The sequence below is a fragment of the Pteropus alecto genome, unplaced genomic scaffold (genome assembly GCF_000325575.1).
Source record: "Pteropus alecto unplaced genomic scaffold, ASM32557v1 scaffold44, whole genome shotgun sequence".
Classification (NCBI taxonomy): domain Eukaryota; kingdom Metazoa; phylum Chordata; class Mammalia; order Chiroptera; family Pteropodidae; genus Pteropus; species Pteropus alecto.
Window position 1 is genome coordinate 5,992,528 of NW_006436812.1, and position 18,243 is coordinate 6,010,770.

General features: G+C 56.8%; 2 protein-coding genes across 2 annotated transcripts in view; both read left to right on the plus strand.

Annotated features, from left to right (window-relative positions):
- The window catches only part of CLCN7 (chloride voltage-gated channel 7), a 26,117-nt gene extending 17,360 nt beyond the window's left edge, over positions 1-8,757 (plus strand). The window contains exons 15-25 of the mRNA XM_006913981.3: positions 406-544; positions 922-1,015; positions 2,210-2,379; positions 3,660-3,711; positions 4,010-4,137; positions 4,433-4,518; positions 4,995-5,124; positions 5,830-5,889; positions 5,995-6,171; positions 6,519-6,599; positions 6,823-8,757. Of these exons, the coding sequence (XP_006914043.1) occupies positions 406-544; positions 922-1,015; positions 2,210-2,379; positions 3,660-3,711; positions 4,010-4,137; positions 4,433-4,518; positions 4,995-5,124; positions 5,830-5,889; positions 5,995-6,171; positions 6,519-6,599; positions 6,823-6,909 (1,204 nt within the window). The 3' untranslated portion in view covers positions 6,910-8,757. The remainder of the gene's footprint in view (positions 1-405; positions 545-921; positions 1,016-2,209; positions 2,380-3,659; positions 3,712-4,009; positions 4,138-4,432; positions 4,519-4,994; positions 5,125-5,829; positions 5,890-5,994; positions 6,172-6,518; positions 6,600-6,822) is intronic.
- Positions 7,150-17,799, plus strand: CCDC154 (coiled-coil domain containing 154). The gene is made up of 17 exons (XM_006914207.2): positions 7,150-7,157; positions 9,720-9,953; positions 10,066-10,255; positions 10,473-10,519; positions 10,852-10,947; positions 11,396-11,519; positions 13,464-13,565; positions 13,645-13,773; positions 13,851-13,975; positions 14,304-14,430; positions 14,525-14,662; positions 15,734-15,853; positions 15,935-16,011; positions 16,422-16,539; positions 16,926-17,012; positions 17,337-17,524; positions 17,626-17,799. Exons 1-17 carry the CDS (start codon positions 7,150-7,152, stop codon positions 17,750-17,752), a joined length of 2,037 nt encoding a protein of 678 aa, XP_006914269.1. The 3' UTR covers positions 17,753-17,799.
- Positions 17,800-18,243: the final 444 nt, after the last annotated feature.

Below are 18,243 nucleotides of genomic sequence, written 5' to 3' on the forward strand. Positions count from 1 at the left end.
TGGTGGGTAGCCCACTACGCAGGGGAGGCACCACCTGTGGCTCTAGCAGCCCTGAGGTCAGGGTCTTCCCAGCCTTAGCGTGGTCAGCCTAGGGCCATCTTGACCTTGGGGACAGTTGGCTCTTTTTGCCATTAGGAGAGTCATTACTGGAGCTTTTGAGGGGTGGGTCCTGGGCTTGGGGAAGCGCTTCTTTTTGTTCTCTTTATACCAACTTAAATGCAGTTGGGGAGTATCTAGGAGATAATCTGAGGACGTGCAGGAATCTGGGTAGATTGATGATTAAATGTGCTATGTCATCCTCCTAATCAGTGTCCTATCATTGACTCTCACTGAGTCACAGTCTTAGGTTGCCATGGCAACTGCTCAAGTGTCCCTCAGCCTGGTCCATTCCAGTGTTTGCTCTAGGTACATCCATCGGCCTTGCCTCCAAGTGATCGAGGCCATGCTGGTAGCTGCCGTCACAGCCACTGTTGCCTTTGTGCTGATCTACTCCTCTCGGGACTGCCAACCCCTGCAGGGCAGCTCCGTGTCCTACCCCCTCCAGGTAGGAGGCCAGCCCACCAGGCGGGGGAGTAGGGTGAGCCCTCTGAGGAACACTTGTTCCCACTCCCAGAGGGAGGGCTGCTGGCACAGCAGAGTTCCAGGCTGAGCAGGCTGGAGCTTCACAGAGGGTTAGGTTGCCTGCTAGGGGCCAGGAGAGCTGGTGTTCTGTCAGGCTGGAGTCTTGCCCTAGTCCTCTTCCCAGAGCAGTGGCTTGACAGGGACTGCAGAACTGGGGGCTGTAGGTATGGACCTGAGAAACGCAGCTTGCCTTCCCCGAGGCAGGAGCCCAATCCCATCCTGCCTTGTGGTTGGTGCCTGATGCTGTCCAGGCCAGGACTACCCCATCCCACTGGCCTGTATTCTCTCCCAACCTTGCAGCTCTTCTGTGCAGATGGCGAGTACAACTCAATGGCTGCAGCCTTCTTCAACACCCCAGAGAAGAGCGTGGTCGGCCTTTTCCATGACCCCCCAGGTGCGTGCCTATGCTTGGTGCTATCGGATGCACATCCCCATGGCCCGGTCTGCAACCACCCACAGACACAGGCCTGAGCCTGGGCGACACCTTCTGGACAAGTGTGCCTGAGGGCAGAGGTCACTGCCCTCGCCAGCATTGGAGCACAGGGGCTGGCAGCCCAGAAGTCAGCTGGCGCAATTGCCTGGAAGGGGCTAGCCAGGCTCCCCACATGTCTCGTTCCCTTCCTGGAGGACAGTCACGGGGCATCTCTGCCTCATTCATAGACTCATCTCCAGGATGAGTTTTCCTTCTGGGCACTGCTTTCATGAGTCACTCTCATTGAAAGGACAGAGCTGGTAACACACACCAGCACCGTGGTCTCGCTGAGCCACATACGTTTTTAGTAAAAGCAGACTCAGAATGCAGTCTAATGTTTTTCAGTGCGCACTGAAAAACCTTATCATTCTCAATGTTCTCCGGGCCCCAGCCTCACCTCGCTGCAGCACATGGCCCACAGTCGCAACACCTCTCTCCCTCCCTCTCTCCCTCTCTCATATGAAAGCCAGAATAGTTCCAGACAGATTATTCATCGTGCAGCTGCTCCATGACGTCTCGCTTCTTCCCATCTTAGAGTTCTCCTTAGGTTGTCTCTAATTGTTTCCTGTCACAAGGCCACCTCTATGTATGTGGCAAGAGTACACAAAATTTAAAAGAAAAGCTTTCAAGTGTAGGGCAAAGCCTCCCAACGTGCTTATTCAGGGTTTAATTGGCCTCTTCCTGCATCTGGAAGTCATCTGGTGTGGAATGTGGCTGGTGGCCTCCTGCCCCCAACCCTTAGTGGTCTGCACATCAGTGCTCCCTGTTCTGACACATAACAAGTACCTTCCCTGAACCTCAGGCCACCATCCTACTGGCTTCCTCTGCCCCTGGGGCAGGTGGCCATCCACTCCAACCTCAGGCCACCATCCTACTGGTGGCCCCTCTTATCCTAGCTTCCTCTGCCCCTGGGGCAGGTGGCCATCCACTCACCTCTGAGGACCGACCTTCCAAGAACCTAAGCTCTGGCCTCTGAAAATGCAGAGACTTCTGGGAGCCCACTGGGGTGTCTGGGTGTCAGGATGTGACCCAGAGGTGGTGACTGTGCAGCTGGGTGGGTGGCCCTGCTTGGGCACAAGTTTGCATGGCAAGCTCTAGCCAGCCCCTCTCTTCTAGGTTCCTACAACCCCATGACCCTTGGCCTCTTCACCCTTGTCTACTTTTTCTTGGCCTGCTGGACCTATGGACTGACAGTGTCTGCTGGTGTCTTTATCCCGTCCCTGCTCATCGGGGCTGCCTGGGGCCGGCTCTTCGGCATCTCGCTGTCCTACCTCACTGGGGCTGCGGTGAGTGGGGGTCTCCATACACCAAGCATGTGGACCAGAGCCAGGCTGGAAGGTTAAGGGGCGGTCCTGGTGCCCTGGCTCCAGGGCCACTGTGGGTAAGAGTACTGGGTTCCCAGTGCGGGCAGTGGGTGCATCGGAGCCTCTGATCATTTTACTCAGCCTTAGTTTTCTGGCACCGCTGTTTGATAGGAATGTGCCATTAGTGTAGCTCTCCGTGCTTGTGGTCTGCAGAGATAGTGTTGGGGAATGATGCTCAGTGGTTATCAGTGAGAGGTGACTGGGAGGTTTGACGGGATGCCCTGAGGTGGGCACTCAGCTGTGGGAGGCAATGTTGAGCTACATGTGTGACAGGCCTTGCCCCACCGTGACCACTTTCCTGGCCTCCCTTCTCCTACTGGCCTTCGTGGATAGCTTGGTTTTTATGTTATGTATTTCCCCCTTTTTTTATTTTAGTCATTCAAATAAGATTTTTTAAAAACTAAATGGGGCAGACGAGTCTTTCCCAAGCTGCCCCATGACCCCACTCCCCTCACCAGACTTGGGGCAGGCGTTTCTCAGGTCTCAGGTTTCCTTCCAGACGTGGTGTTTTGTGTTTTTTAATCACAATATGATTCACATACTACGAATTCACTCTCTTGAAGGTACAATTCAGTGATTCTTTAGTATGTTGAGTGTATAACCATTGTCACTATGTAGGTTCAGGACATTCTGCTCACACCAAAAAGAATTCTGTCCCTATCAGCACTCACTCCCATGCCCCTCCCCAGCTCTTGGCAGCAACCATCTGCATTCTGTCTCTGGACTTGCCTGTTCTGCACGTTTCATAAGTGGAGTTACACACACTTGTGGCTGTCTGTATCTGACTTCTCGTGTGCAGTGTTTAGGGTTCATCTATGTTGCAGCTCTTGTTAGATTTTCACTTCTTTTTGCATTTCTGCACAGGTGATGGTTGCTGCACACATACTAGCCTCCATCCCTGCATTCACCCATAGCTCTTCCCTCCTCAGCATGCAGAGAGCGTCCTCCTGTCTCATGCTGCTGAGTTTTCTGGCATATGCAGGCTTCATGGTTCATTGAGGGCATCTCTGAGTGGGCCGCTCCTTGGGTATTTCCAGACTTTTATTATTGAGGAGATGCAGAGCATTTTGCACATGGAACCACAAATTCTCCTATATGTGGAATTACTGGTCCCAGGTGGCCTCTTGGTGCTGTCAGTGCGTCTTAGTGGATTTGGGTAGAGGGTTGCCACCCTCAACATCACCTCTGTGTCATTCCTGCAGATCTGGGCAGACCCTGGCAAGTACGCCCTGATGGGAGCAGCTGCTCAGCTGGGTGAGTCTTGTCTGCTATGTGGGCATCCCAAGGTCAGGAGAGGCAGATGCCTCCTTGAGCTCAAAGGTTGGGTATTCATTTTAGTGTCATTGCTCACTCCCTACAGGTGTAGCTGGGCAGCATCACTGTCCCCACCTAGTGTGGTGTGGGGGAAGGGACCACTGGGGGTGAATGGACAAGGTGTGGGCTCTTCCCAGAGAACATAGGCAAGGGTGAAAGGAGGGGATGGGCAGAGCAGCCTGCAAAGGCTCCAGACCACCTCCACCTCACCCCAACCTACCTCTCCCTCCCTGGGCAGGTGGGATTGTGAGGATGACGCTGAGCCTGACAGTTATCATGATGGAGGCCACCAGCAACGTGACCTACGGCTTCCCCATCATGCTGGTCCTGATGACTGCCAAGATAGTGGGAGACGTCTTCATCGAGGTGCACCTGGCAGGAGGAGGCCTGCCCGTCCCTCACCCTCCCTCTGGGCTCCAGCCCCATAACCTGGTCTTAGAGCCTGAGACTGTGGGGACTAGGGGTCTGTAACAGCAGCAGAGGGTAGAGAGCCCCTGAAAGCCATTCCCCCAACAGTTTCTGCCTCCACAGTCTGCCAGGGACCCCTCCCTCGGTGGCAGGCACAGTGCACTCCTTGGATCTCTCCCTTAGTGGCCGGTTGTTGCACCCAGGGACCCCTCCCCCATGGCAGCACTGTGCATGACTCCTGCCTCCTCCTTAGGGCCTGTACGACATGCACATCCAGCTGCAGAGTGTGCCCTTCCTGCACTGGGAAGCCCCAGTCACCTCGCACTCGCTTACCGCCAGGTATTGCCTTTCTCCCTGTCTTGGTTCAGGCTCAAGGCCTATGGGCCTAGAGCTTCCTCCCCTCTCCCAGGCTAGGGGTGGGCAGCGAGTGGTGCCCACAGTCTGGTAGAGTGGGTGTGGCTGGCCAGCAGCAGGAAGGAGGCAGCATGCCCGTGTTTGAGCCTCTGGGAGGCTGTCAGGGAATCAGGGCTGCAGGTATCACCCAAGGGTGGTTCTCCCAGGGTTGCACCTGCTCTCTGCAGCTTCTGGGCTTCCTGTGTCCCTGCCTCTGGGCTTCCTGTGTCCCCGTCTCCAGGCTTCCTGCATCCGGCAGCTTTGTGTCTATTGAGCTTCAGCTTTGATAGAAAGAGAGAATGTTCAGGAATCCACGCCATGGCCTCATGGTCTGTCACGTGTGATTGGTCACAATATGATCAGTCGTCATGTGGCCAGTCACCGTGTGGCCAACAGTGGATGAGGTGTGCGCTCTTCCACAGGGAGGTGATGAGCACACCGGTCACTTGCCTGCGGAGGAGGGAAAAGGTGGGCGTCATTGTGGATATACTTAGCAACACAGCGTCCAATCACAATGGATTCCCTGTGGTGGAGTCTACTGACGACATCCAGGTACCAGGGCCTCAGTGGGTGAACATGGGTTGGCCACTGTCCTGCACAAGCTTATGGCCTCGAGCCAGCTCCTGCCTCCCCCCACCTTGATGGGAAGCCGTACTCTTCCCTGTGTACCAGTCAAGAAGGGCATATTTGGAGGTATAGTTACAGGAACATAGGGACCTGTGTCTGGGTTCATGGTAGAATTCTGCTAACTACAAAGGGAGCTGAGTCACTCAGCTGTGTGAGCGCTGACCACATAGATATGTTAGTGACGCGCCCACATATCTCATGCTCATACCCCAAACTGCACTGTCAGCCGTGGAGCCGTGGCCCTGATGGAATGTGCAGCCTGCCCAGTACCATATTTCCAAAGATTTGGGATGAATTTTGTCATGGCTGGCTCTGCATCTCGCCTTGGCACACGCTACAACCCAAGCACCTTGATCCTTGCTCTACATTGCGCGTCCCACTGTGCCTCCTGGGTGTTTGGGGTTTAACGAACTTGTACAGGTTAAATGCCTGTGGCAAGGCCAGCACCCATTGATGGGAAACCTGCCTTCAATGAACGTCTCCAAACAGACGTCCTGGAGCTGCTTCTCAGACACTGCCTGCCCACCCACCTACCCCTCTGAGTTTTCTGCAGGGCCTGTGACTCGGCAGGCAGGGTCACAGGCCTTGGGCTCTGCATGCAGACAAGGCCATCTGTTGTCTCTCCTGCAGTTGGCCCGGCTCCAGGGTCTGATCCTGCGCTCCCAGCTGATTGTCCTCCTGAAGCACAAGGTAGGCCCTTCAGCCTCAGGCACCTCCAGGTGGTGGGAGACACTGGGCTAGTTGCTGTGGAGTTCTGATGCACCCTGCCCGGTGCCTGCTACCTGCTGCCCACAGGTGTTCGTTGAGCGGTCCAACAGAGGTCTGGTACAACGGCGGCTGAGGCTAAAGGACTTCCGGGATGCCTACCCGCGCTTTCCCCCAATCCAGTCCATCCATGTGTCCCAGGATGAGCGAGAGTGCACCATGGACCTCTCCGAATTCATGAACCCCTCCCCCTACACAGTGCCCCAGGTACCCGCCAGGAGCTGTGGGGTGGCAGAAGGAGCTTGATGTCCACTTACAGGGTCTCAAGATGACCTTCATTGGCTAGCCAGGAAGGAGCTGGGATGGGGTCAGCAGAAGAGGGAGAGGGACTCCATCTTCACACCCAGGATGAGCATTGGGGGGTGGGGGATAGGTGGGGGTGGCCTTGGAGCCAGAATCAGCAACACAACTGAGACAGGGTTAGCTGGCGTGGAGGAGAAAGGCAGCAGCAGGTGTTATGGGAGACAGCGGACTCCAAGCTTGGTGGGTCCTGCCTCTTACTGGATGGGGGTAGTCTGGGCTGCAGGTGAGTTGAGGCCATGCCCACATTGCAGGAAGCGTCTCTCCCGAGGGTATTCAAGCTGTTCCGGGCCCTGGGCCTCAGGCATCTGGTGGTCGTGGACAACCACAATCAGGTGAGTGGCTGAGGAGGGCAGAGAGTCCCTCTGCTTCCCAACCTGCCTGCCGTGGTTACAGGTGCACACTTGTTCTCAGCTCCTGGAGGGGACTTTGAGGCCCAGGACCCAGACTGACCATGTGCCCACCTCCAGGTCCTCCCCAAATTTTGCTGCTCCCCCACTCATTTCTACAGAGGTGGAGGCTTATACAGACTCCTGTTACCTGGCTTTCTTCCCACAGGTGGTCGGGCTGGTGACCAGGAAGGACCTGGCCAGGTACCGGCTTGGGAAGGGGGGCCTGGAGGAGCTCTCACTGGCCCAGACGTGAAGCCCTGGCATCTAACCTGAGGTCCCCACCTCACTCCTCGGGCAGCGGCAGATACAGTGTCCTCCAGACCTTGGGGATGGCCCGGCTGGCATGTGAACATGACCATCTCGTGGGCACCTTGTTGACATTCTCCACACTCCCCCTTGCCTTACTTAATTCCTTGGATGTCACTCTTCATCCTGCTATTTTCTTCACCTTCAGGGATCAGACATTTTTACAAGTGCTCTCTTCCTGAGAGCCATGAGAAGGTGCGTGTTCCTGTGCATCTCGGTGTGTGTCTGTGTTCACGTGTGTAAGAAAGCGAGCGAACTGGGCCCCAGGGGTCCAAGTGCAACAGGCCCCCAGGGAAGGACTCCTTTGCTGCTTCTCTGTTCCTCGTTACCCTGGGTGCCAGCCCAGAAGGACCACGCCACCTGTGCACTGCCAGCTAGAGATCTGGGTGATGTGAGGCTGCAGGAGAGGCCTTTGGCCTTGTCCCCTTTGGCTCATTCTGTGGCCATGAGATGATGGACCAGTGCAGCAGGGACTTGCCTGGGCAAAGGCCCAGCTGGACACATGGAGGCGAGAGTTTGGAGCAGCAGGACAGCCCTGGAAAGCGGACTCTGGTTATTCTCTCAGACTCACCACGTGCGTACGCCCTGTGGGCCGTACCCCCACTCAGGTTGCGACGGGCTCTGTGCTGGAGTCTTGGCCAAAGGAGAGCTGAGAACCACCTGTGAGGCTGAACCCCCAAGCCCTCCAGAGCTGGAGTCCAGGCAAACAGCTGTTGCCACCATGTGGACACCAGCTGGGAAGGCGGGTCTTAGATCAGGGAGGGACAGGCCACTGGCCTCTGAGGATTCCTGGCCCATGGCGATGTTCTGGGGAATATCTGGTTCCAGCCCTGGTGGTGGGTGGGCTGTGGGGATGGGTTGGTGAGCCCAGGGCAAGGACACTGTGTCCCTCCCAGGCTAGGCAAAGCTGGTCTTACAGGACCTCTTTTACAGGTGATTTCTGAGTCCCCAGTCCCTTTCTGTGTTGAGGCGATGCAGTTGCTTTTGTAGTGAGCTAGTGGGCACTGCGCCTTGATTAGAGCCCCTTTCAAGGGGGATGGGGCCATCATCAACCGCCAGTCCTGTCCTGGTGGGGAGCCCTCCGTGGGGTGAGCAGAGGTCTGAATGTGGGGTTCTGAATGGGAGAAATAAAGGAATTGAACCCAGACAGCCAGCACCAGCTTCTTGTTCCTGCTCAGCACGGACCAGTCTGGGATTACGGGGCCACTGGGGCTGGGGCATCTGGGCTGGGGCCCTCTTCAATGTGTGGTATAGGTGGGCAGCACCCCAGTGTGGACACCCCTAGGAGGACGGCACAGAAACCTGCAGATGGTGTACAGCTATGGCTGTCAACACATACCACAGGAAGGGGCCTTGTGGGCACCAACCACTGCCCCCTCATTGGATACCCAAGCAGCATTGCTCCTGGGGCAGCCATAGAGCTCGGCAGGAAAGACTTCTCCCCAGGGGCCCCTCCGTCTGCACGCAGCTCCGCATGTTGGTCTATCTCCCTGACCTGTTCAGATGGCATGTGGTGTCACTACCCCGGGACAAGGGTGTGACTGAAGCGTTCATCTTGTCACAGGGAAGCCCCCAGCCAGCCCTTGGTGGGGGGGTCTGGGTGACACATGGGGAGGACACAGGACTGGAGTGTCCCCACTGGCTCGAAATGAGACATAAAACATAATGCACTGGCCTTCAAAGACTCAGTGTGGAGAAAGCAGGTACAGCATCTCACTCACTTCTTTGTATTGAGTCCATGTCGAAATGATATTTTAGATATACTGGGTTAAATAAAATAGACTATTGAAATTCATTTCATCTGTCTCTACTTACTGTGGCTGATAGGAAAGTTGATGTCACTGGTGCAGCCCACACCAGTGGCAGCGCCCTCTTTCAGATGGTCCTTCAGGGCCTCTGTTCTCTCAGGTGTGGGACTACCTGTTTTCAGCCCATCTGGAGATCCCAGATGGCCAGTAGTTGCTCCTGCGTATCTCTGCCACCCGAGTCAGAGGCCTCCTGACCCCAACCTCTGGCTGGTTGAACAGTGCCCACTCAATCCTTCCAGAAATGGGCAGTTGGGGAGGCCTTGCAGGAATGGGGGAGCTGAGGGCTCAGGTTCCACCGGCAGTTGGGTCATGAAGTCACAAGGTTCCAGAAGAGCCCAGCTGTCTTGCCCACCTTGGTGTTGTCTTGGAAGGAGGTGAGATATGAGGAAAGGAGCTCACGTGCTCCCCCAAGGCCCTAGAGCCTTCTAGCTCTGACTTCCCTGCCTCCCTCCAGCCATCCTTCACCTCCATCCACCCTGGTGTCCAGCTCTGGGCAGTCACTGGTTTCTAGGCCCAGGGCCTCTTGGCAGTGGCCAAAGACAAAGACTGCTGGTGAAGCCCAGGTGAGCTAGGTGCTGACTGGGGCCAGAGCTGGGAGGACAGTGCAGGGAGGGGCCTGCATGGGGCGTGGACCCCAACAGACAGCTCTGCTTCCTGATTCCCAGGTCACTTCACAGCCTGAGGGCTCCTTTTGGAGTTGGCCAGGCAGGGCTTTGTCTAGTTTCTGCTGCCCGGTGCTGTGTGTTCTCAGGCTGAGGCTGGACCTCTCTGAACCTGACATAAAAGGGCTGAGCCTTCCCTGGGCCAGTCTGTGTGATTCGGCAGAATGAGTTGCAGTAAGCTTAATGAGCACAGCCAGTGACAGTTGCACTGATTTGGGTACTGTTATCTAAGCGCCATCTGAGAGCCAGCACCTCTTGTTAGCCCAGAACAAGTGGTGAGCTCAAAGGTGCCTTCTTGCAGAGCTGGCTAATAGTGACCCCTCATCAGGGGCCTCGCCCCCATCCCAGCTGAGTACCATCACCCTGGAGGACCTGGGGTTCTTCCTAGAAGAAGGGCCGGCCAGCCCTGAACCCCTGAGTCTGGATGAGATCTCAGAGAGGTATGAGTCCAGCCACCTGGCGTCTACCGCCTCTGTTCTGGAGCAGGACACCCCCAAGCACTGGAAGCAACTGGAGCAATGGTGAGCCCCATGAAAAGCAGGGCAGGAGAGCCCCATCGCTCTAGCCTGACTTTTGACCCTTGTCAGGCCCATGGCATGCATGCTGACTCAGCCTACTCCTCACCCCGGCCAGGTTGGTCAACATGCAGACCCAGGTGGTGTCCCTGCAAGAACACAAGGACCGCTGTGAGTGCACCACACTGAGGCTGCTGCAGGAACTGTGCCAGGTGCAGGCCAGTGTGCAGCTGCAAGACTCAGAGCTGAAGCAGCTGCGACAGGAGATGCAACAGGCAGCTTGGGCCCCTGAGAAGGAGATCCTGGAGGTGAGCCACCATCGGTTGGGAGGCAGATTGTCCCCACCCACAGGCCAGGCCTCCCCATTCCTGGGTGTCAGGGCTGATGATGTTTCCTGGACTCTGAGCCCAGCTCAGCCCCTGCTGCCCAGGCTGGGAGCCCAGAGAATCTCCATAGGCTATGTCTGTGCCGGTTGGGCTGTGAGGGCCCCAGGCCTGCACTTAGCCCATACCCTCCTCCTTGCAGTTCCCCAGTCCCCAGAACCAGAACCAGATGCAGGCCCTGGACAAGAGGTATCCTCACACTTGTGGCACAAGGCTGAGTGGGAGGGAAGGGGGCTTTGGGAGAGCAGTGACTGGCGCTGGACCTACTGGGACATCAGCTACAGGATTTTGTTTTCCCAATGAGTTGTCCTGCTCAGGTAAGCAGTACACACCCATGGTCCAACTCAAAAGGTCTGGGTTTACATGAGCAGAAGCCTGGGAAAGGGGCAGGAGGCTTGCTGCTGGGGCCCCTTGGCTGGACTCATAACCCCTGAAGTCTGCCCAGATTGCTCCGGGCTTCTCCAGGCCACCAGAAGGGTGACCTGGGCAGGCCCCTGGCAGAAGTGGCTCTTGTGTGCCAGGCTGGTGGAGGTCCGAGAGTCCCTGACCCAGATCAGGAGGAAGCAGGCGCTCCAGGACTCTGAACGGAAGGGCACCGAGCAGGAAGCCAACCTCAGGTGGGCTCTTCCTGCCTCCTTCCCAGGGGCTGGCTCTGGGCCTTCTATGTATGATTGTGTGGGCGTCACCAAGGCAGGGCAGGTATCCTCCTGCCCTCAGTGCCAAGCTGCTGGTTGATGGGCGAGACTGAGACCCCTGTGGACCCTCTGTGGGAAAAAGAGACTTGAATATAGAGGTCCCCACCTTTCCCATAGGTCAGCCTCACTGGGGCCCAGCTCTTATCCTCCCAGGTAGAGACAGGGAAGCCAACATCTTACCTCCTCTGTTTACCCAGGAAGGCTGTGTACCTTCTTCTCCACAGACCTGTAGCTCAGCCTAGAACCCCCAGATGCCAGCCTTGGCCTGAGAAGGACTCTCAAAGTCCAGAGACCCCACTAGCCTCCCTGTGGCTCCCAAGCCTGACCCTCCATGGGCTGAGCTGTTGTGACCTTTGGCCGGTGCCCACAGGTTAACCAAGCTGGCTGGGAAGCTGGAGCAGGAGGAGCAGGACCGGCAGGTGGCCTGCAGTGCCCTGCAGAAGAGCCAAGAGGAGGCCAGCCAGAGGGTGGACTATGAGGTGGCCAGGATGCAGGTACCTAGGCAGGGCCCTTGCATCTGGGCTGCCAGCTGAGCTGCTGACAAGAGGGTCCATACAGAAGAGACCCCAGCACTGCCAGTCCAGCCCAGCCCATGTCCTTCCTGTTGTGGTTCTTCCCTTGCTCCAGCTTTTGTTTTAGTTCTGTCCATGTAATCAGACCTGGGGGCAACCCCCGAATCCTGGGCTATCTAATATAGTGGCCACGAGCCACAGGTGGCTCTATATATTGAAATTAGCTATCGTGTTAGACAATTGAAAACTCAGTTCCTCCGTCACATCAACCGCTTTTCAAATCCTAAATGGCCATGTGTGGGGTGGCACCAAGACAGAGCACCTTCTTAATCAAAGAAAGTTCTGTTGTTAGCACTCTCTCAGGGGCTGCTCCTCCTCTTCCCCCTCCCGTGTAACCAGCATCCAGATCAAGAAATAGAATATCGTAGCCTAAAGCTTCTTCCTTTGCCATTTTTGACCTTGGTGCTTCTCTCCATGTGAAGTGGAAGTTACCTTCCTGAAGACATGTGTCCCAGTGGTCCTACTCCTAGGCTGGTGTGGTTTCCCCTCCTGCATGTGGCCTTAGAAGGTGGGGCAGGGGACCAGGCAGCCTCTTCAGCTCTGCAAATAGAGACCAGGGACTGAGCTGCACACAAGGGAGGCCCCAGCTGCTGCCCACATAGCTCAGCTGCCCAGCTTTGGTGGCGTTCTCTCTTGCTGCCCTTTGGGAAGTTATTTTCTCGGTTCCCTTGAGAGGCTGCTTGGTGCCCACCAGCCAGGAGCTCCAGAGGCATTGGGCCCAGGGATTCTCGAGGTGCCAGGCACTTTATGGGGCACCTGCCTCTTCCCGAGGTACACTCTAGGGTCAGGGTCAGCAAGTTGCAGCCCATTGCCTGTTTTTTTAAATAAAGTTTTATTGGCACACAGCCACTCCTACTTGTTTACTATTGTCCATGGCTGCTTTTATGCTAGAACCACAGAGCTGAGGAGCTGTGGCATAGGCTCTATGATCCATAAACCTGAAATATCTACACTCTGGCTCTTTACAGAAAGTTTGCCCAGCCCTGTTCCAGATCACCATGCATGGGGCGGGGAGGCTGACAGGGGCTGGGGCACACCTGCCTTGTGGGCTATAGGAGCTCTTCCAGAGGGCTCTTTGGCCTCAGAGAAGGTGCCTCCAGCCAGAACCCTGCATGCTCCATGGGTGTGTGAGGCTGGGAGAGAGAGCTGAGCTGGGCCTTAACTCCCCTGTCTCCTATACCCTGAGACCCTTGATATAGCAGGAAGGGAGAGAGAGCAGGGAAAGGGCCCCATTCAGGCCTGGAGGTCAAGGGTAAAGGGTGTGTCTGCATGACTGCATGTGTGTGCACACGTGCATGTGTGCAATGTGTTTATATGTGCACACGTAAGCATGTATGTGCACATGGTTGTACACTGCATGTGTGCATGAGTGTGCTATGTTTATGTGTGCCCTCGTGTACATGAGTGTGCATGTGTGTGTGTTTGCACATGTGTGCATGAATGAGTGCACAAATATGTGCTCATGCATACACTCAGCCTCCCTTCCTGAGACTCCAAACTTGGGGTGTGATTTGGTGGCTGCCATGCCTCCTTCCCTGGGTAGTATCTGGTGGTCACTACTGTGGGCACCAAGTATATTCCGAACCTACGTGAGCTTGGTTTGCAGACCCTTCACAATCATTGTGCCTGACCCTCTGGGGACACATGTGGCCCTTGCCTGCCCTGCCTTCCTCCTGAGAATGTGGTGGGCCCAACTCTGCTAGGCTCCCAGATAGCTAGGGACATAGAACCCAGAGCCCCCTCTGATGAAGACGTTTGGGCAAGAAAAGGAGTCCTTGATGGCACTGTGGGCAGGGGGCAGCTATGGGAGGAGGATGCCCAGCACAGGTGGCAGCATGATGACCATGTGGCCCCCACCCTTCACAGGCTCAGGTGACCAAGCTTGGCGAGGAGATGAGCCTCCGCTTCCTCAAGAGGGAGGCCAAGCTGTGCGGCTTCCTGCAGAAGAGCTTCCTGGCCCTGGAGAAGGTGGGAGCCTACTGGCCAATGGGGCTCTACCGTGACCCCCGCTCACCTGGCTCGCCGTGACCAGTGGGGTCTTTTGCAGAGAATGAAGTCCTCAGAGAGCACGCGGCTAAAGGCAGAGAGCAGCCTGCGGGAGGAGCTGGAGAATAGGTGGCAGAAGCTCCAGGAGCTGGCAGAGGAGCGAGTGCGGGCCCTGCGGGGGCAGTGCAAGGTGAGCAGTGCAGGTGGGGCATGGACTGGGCACCTGAGGGAGGAGACATGGGTCTCAGGGCCACCTCTGTACCACAGCAGGAAGAGTCCCACCTCTTAGAGCAGTGCTGGGGCCTGGACAGGGCTGTGGTCCAGCTGACCAAGTTTGTGCGCCAGAACCAGGTGTCACTGAACCGTGTCCTACTGGCTGAGCAGAAGGCCCGGTAGGTATCTGAATGAGGCCACGGCCAGGGAATGGGAGTTGTCAGGCCAGGTGGATGAGAATGGCCCCTCTTGCCAGACCCTGAGCCCAGTGCTTAACCGAGTGGGGCCCCCAGGATAGAGTAGCTGCCCGCTTCTAGCCTGCCCCTCATGAGAGAACTCTGTACGGCAATGATAGACACAGCTCCATCTTGGTGGCTCCTGTGATGACACTCCCTCTACTGCTCCCTGGGGTCTCTTGGAAGGTTCTGGAGCCAGTAGCCAGGTTCCCCTCCCTGGCCCAGCTCTGAGGACTGAGAGATAGTCCCTCTCAGTGGCTCCAATCCCTAGGGATGCCAAGGGCCACTTGGAGGAGAGCCAGGCTGGGGAGCTGACCGCCTACCTGCAGGAGAACCTGGAGGCTGTGCAGCTGGCTGGCGAGATGGCCCGGCAGGAGATGCACAGCGCACTGGAGCTGGTGAGGACAACAGAGGCCTAGTCAGGTCTCTTGCGGGCAGGGGGAGGGGGGTCCCACCTACATAGGCACCCACACTCAGCTCAGCCTCCCACAGCTCCGAGAGAAGAGCCAGGCCCTGGAGGTGTCCGTGGCTGAGCTGGTCAGACAGGTGAAGGACCTGAGTGACCACTTGTTGGCCCTGAGCTGGAGGCTGGACCTACAGGAACAGACGCTGATCCAGAGGCTGCATGAGGTAAGGCTGCAGTGCTACGTGGGGGAATCGCAGCCTAGACAGGTGGGGTCCTGGTACTCTTCTGGCTCCCTGAGGGTAGAGGCCTGACACATGGGTCTCAAGCCCACCCAATGACTGTCCACAAGGCCTATGGGGCCCTGAGCTGCAGAGACCTTCTGTTCAGGGCAGAGTGGCCCAGGTTCAGCTACTGAGATGTTCACAGGCCCCAGAGACCCAACCACACAGGGGGCTCCAAGGCGGCTTATTTTTTCTCTTTTTTTGTAACAGCATATTGAGGCTTAATTCACATACCATATAATTCATCCCTTTAACGTATATAATTCAGTGGTTTTTCATATATTCAGAGTTGTACAACCACAACTACAATCACTTTTAGAATGTTTCATCATCCCAAAAGGAGATCTTGTCCCAATTAGCAGTCATTCCTCATCCCCCTCCCCCCAGCCCTTGGCACCTACTATCTGCTGTCTATCTCTGGATTTGCCTGTTCTGGACATTTCATAGAAATGGGGTCACATACTATGTGACCTTCTGTGTCTGGCTTCTCTCACTGAGTATGACGTTTTTTGAGGTCCATCTGTGTTATAACATGTGTCAGTGCTCCATCCCTTTTCGTGGCTGAGTACTGTTCCACTATGTGATGGACTACAGTTTGTTTATTCATTCGTCAGCCGATGGACACTGGGCTGCTGCCCTTTTTGGCGATGTGGATGGCACTGTTGTGAACATGTTTAGCCTTTGGCTTTGGGGCCAGGTTCTCTGGGCCTGCCCTGTATTCCCTCTCTTGCAGGTGTGGGCAGGCCATCTGTTTTCTGTCCCTGTCCCTACTAACTCCTGGTGGACAGCTGGGGTTGGTGGGGGGAGAGGGCTAAGCCAGGCCTGCTTCTTAGAGATGTGTCTCTGCTCAGCCTAGTGGCCGTGCCCAGGAGGACCTGGGTCCCCGGAGTGTATGTGGCTGTCCTGGGCTGTGTGTGGCCTGTGTGCACATGCTGTGAATCAGGTGTGCCCAGTCTGTCTGTCTGTCCACCGTCGCTGTCTGGGCTCTGGCCTCACTGGGTATCCTTTTCCCAGGCAAAGAGTGAGTGGGAAGGTGCGGAGCGGAGATCGCTGGAGGGCCTGGCACAGTGTCGAAAGGAGGCTCAGGCGCACCTGCGGGAGGTGCAGGAGACAGTGGACAGCCTGCCTCGGCAGGTGGGTGAGGGGCCAAGAGCGCACCTTTCCTCCCTGCTGCCCTTAGCTACCGACCCGCCCCCAACCCTGGTTCCGTTTCAGATAGAAGCTGTCTCTGACAGATGCATCTTGCATAAAAGTGACTCAGACCTCAAGATTTCTGCTGAGGGCAAAGCCAGGTGAGGCCTGCCTCCCAGCCTCAGCCAGGCAGGACTGTGAGCCCTGGGGAGGGGAGCGGGCTCCAGTGAGCTGACCATCAGGGGCTGAGCTGGTCCCCACCCTGAGAAGGTACAGCTATCTCAGAACCACCTTGCCGTACCAACAAAGCTTCTCACGGGCACTCTTCCACGAGCTCCTGGTACCTATGGCAGCCTCAGCCCTTCCTCAGCCCTGTCTTGGCCCCTGTTGGGGGCAGCCTGAACGGATCTCCAAGGCTGTCCCTCTGTCATCTGCTGGGAACCCCCACTGGAGGGGTGGTAAAGTGGAGTGCCCCTTGCTCTACCCAGGGCCTTCTCCTTCTACCTCCCCTGCCCCCCACCCCCAGGCACTTCCCCCAGAGCCTGGCAGCCTCAGCCTCCTGTGCCCACAGAGAGTTCGAGGTTGGGGCCATGCGGCAGGAGCTGGCTGCGCTGCTGTCATCTGTGCATCTGCTCAGGGAGGGCAACCCTGGGCGGAAGATTGCCGAAATCCAGGGCAAGCTGGCCACGGTACCCCCCTCGCACCCTTGTGTCTGTCATGCTCAATAGAAGGGGAGGCCATCTGGTTCAGACAGCGGGCAGCCCCTGCAGAGGGGTCCCCGGGAAGGTTCACAGAACCAGCCGTCCTGCTGGCGGGGGCTCCCCATATCTCAGCCTTTGAAAGGAAGTTCCAAGTGGGGGCACTGTTGGAGCCCCAAATGCTGGAGGCATCAGCAATCATGATGAGAAGAGCGATCCTAAGCACTGGCCAAATCCTACCTGATCACTGGGTTCAGTGATGCCCCCAGGTCCCATTGAGGGGAGAGGACCCTAGTGTCAGAGGCCAGTTCCTGCCCCGGGGTATTGGGGTAGGAGCTGCTTCTATGCCCATGAACTAGGGCGGGGGGCGTGTTTAGTTTCAGAACCAAATAATGAAACTGGAAAACAACGTCCAGGACAACAAGACCATCCAAAACCTCAAGTTTAATTCGGAAACCAAGCTGGTGAGAGGTGGCCTTGGACCGGTGGGACAGGCCCTTACACCAAAGGCTCTAGGGGCTCCCAGGCCCAGAGGATGGGTCACTTTCTCTGTACAGAGCCTGACTCCCAGCCCCCCTTGCCTCTTCCAGCCTCCCTACCCCTCTAGCTTTCGGTCTCCTCAGCTGTCCATCTGTCGGTCTGCGTGTCTGTCCTGGGCAGCGTTTCCAGGCAGATAAGGCCCTGGTTTGCCCAGAGGGAGATAATCCCGTCTGCTGTCCCACCCCCTCAGTCCTATTCCTACATTCCCACATCAGTCCCTCCCCCACATACGCCGGCCTCTGTCCTAGCGCATGGAGGAGATGGCCACCCTGAGGGAGAGCCTGATGCGCCTGTGGAGTGAAGAGGGCCCATGGGCCCTGACGCTAGGCAGCAGAAAGGTCCTCATGTCCCTGGTGAGACAGCAGTTCTTCATCAAGGATGTGGCCCCTGACGAGGTGGTCCCTGTGAACCGCTGGGGCGTATATCAGGCCTTGAAGTGAGCAGTGGGGAGCTGCCTTCTGGAGACCCCTCCGGGTCTGGGTTCAGGGCTGGGACAGGTCCTGAGGTCAGTGAGCCATGAGCTGTGTCTCCGGACAGGTGGCTTCAGTGGAAGGCGATCCTCATGAATCTGATGGTCCAGCAGAAGCCAAGAGCAGTCTTGGAGAGGTCCCTCGGCCAGGAGCCTGCCCACCAGATCATATCCTTGCCCCTTTTCCAGAAATAAATGTGCCAGTTTCTGTACCCATCAGAACCTGGAGTTCCTTCCAGGGAGTTGGGAGGCCTGGGCAGTGGGAGTGACCAAGAGGACCTGTCCCTAGACTCCCAGAATTCTCTTCTCTTGCCCAAGCCCAGAAGAGCCCCAGGTCCAACCTTTTTCCTGGGGCTTCCTGCCAACAGGCATAATGGCTTGGGACCCCCACCCACCCACTCCTGGCTGGGGCCCCCGCAAGAGCCAGGCCAGGCTAGTCTCAGGATCCATGGCTGCCAACCTTGTTCTTCACACCTGAGGGGTGCCCTGCCAGAGAAACAGCTCTTCCTGCCCTAATCGAGGAAGCAAACAGTGTATTTGCTCATACACTCAGCAGCAACCCCTCCTCCTGCTTCTCCAAGAAAACACTTGGCTCATCTGGGTGGCTGGCCCGCCCACCTGCTTGGGGGCCTTGAGGAGGGGCCACCTGGGACCAGCTGGTGGGCGGGCAATGGGAGGGCTGCCCT

Excerpts from the sequence above, each read along its gene's own strand:
- CCDC154 (XM_006914207.2), top strand. Across the intron at positions 10,256-10,472 it reads CTGAGAAGGAGATCCTGGAG|TTCCCCAGTCCCCAGAACCA; the intron begins GTGAGCCACCAT and ends TCCTCCTTGCAG. Across the intron at positions 11,520-13,463 it reads ATGAGGTGGCCAGGATGCAG|GCTCAGGTGACCAAGCTTGG; the intron begins GTACCTAGGCAG and ends CACCCTTCACAG.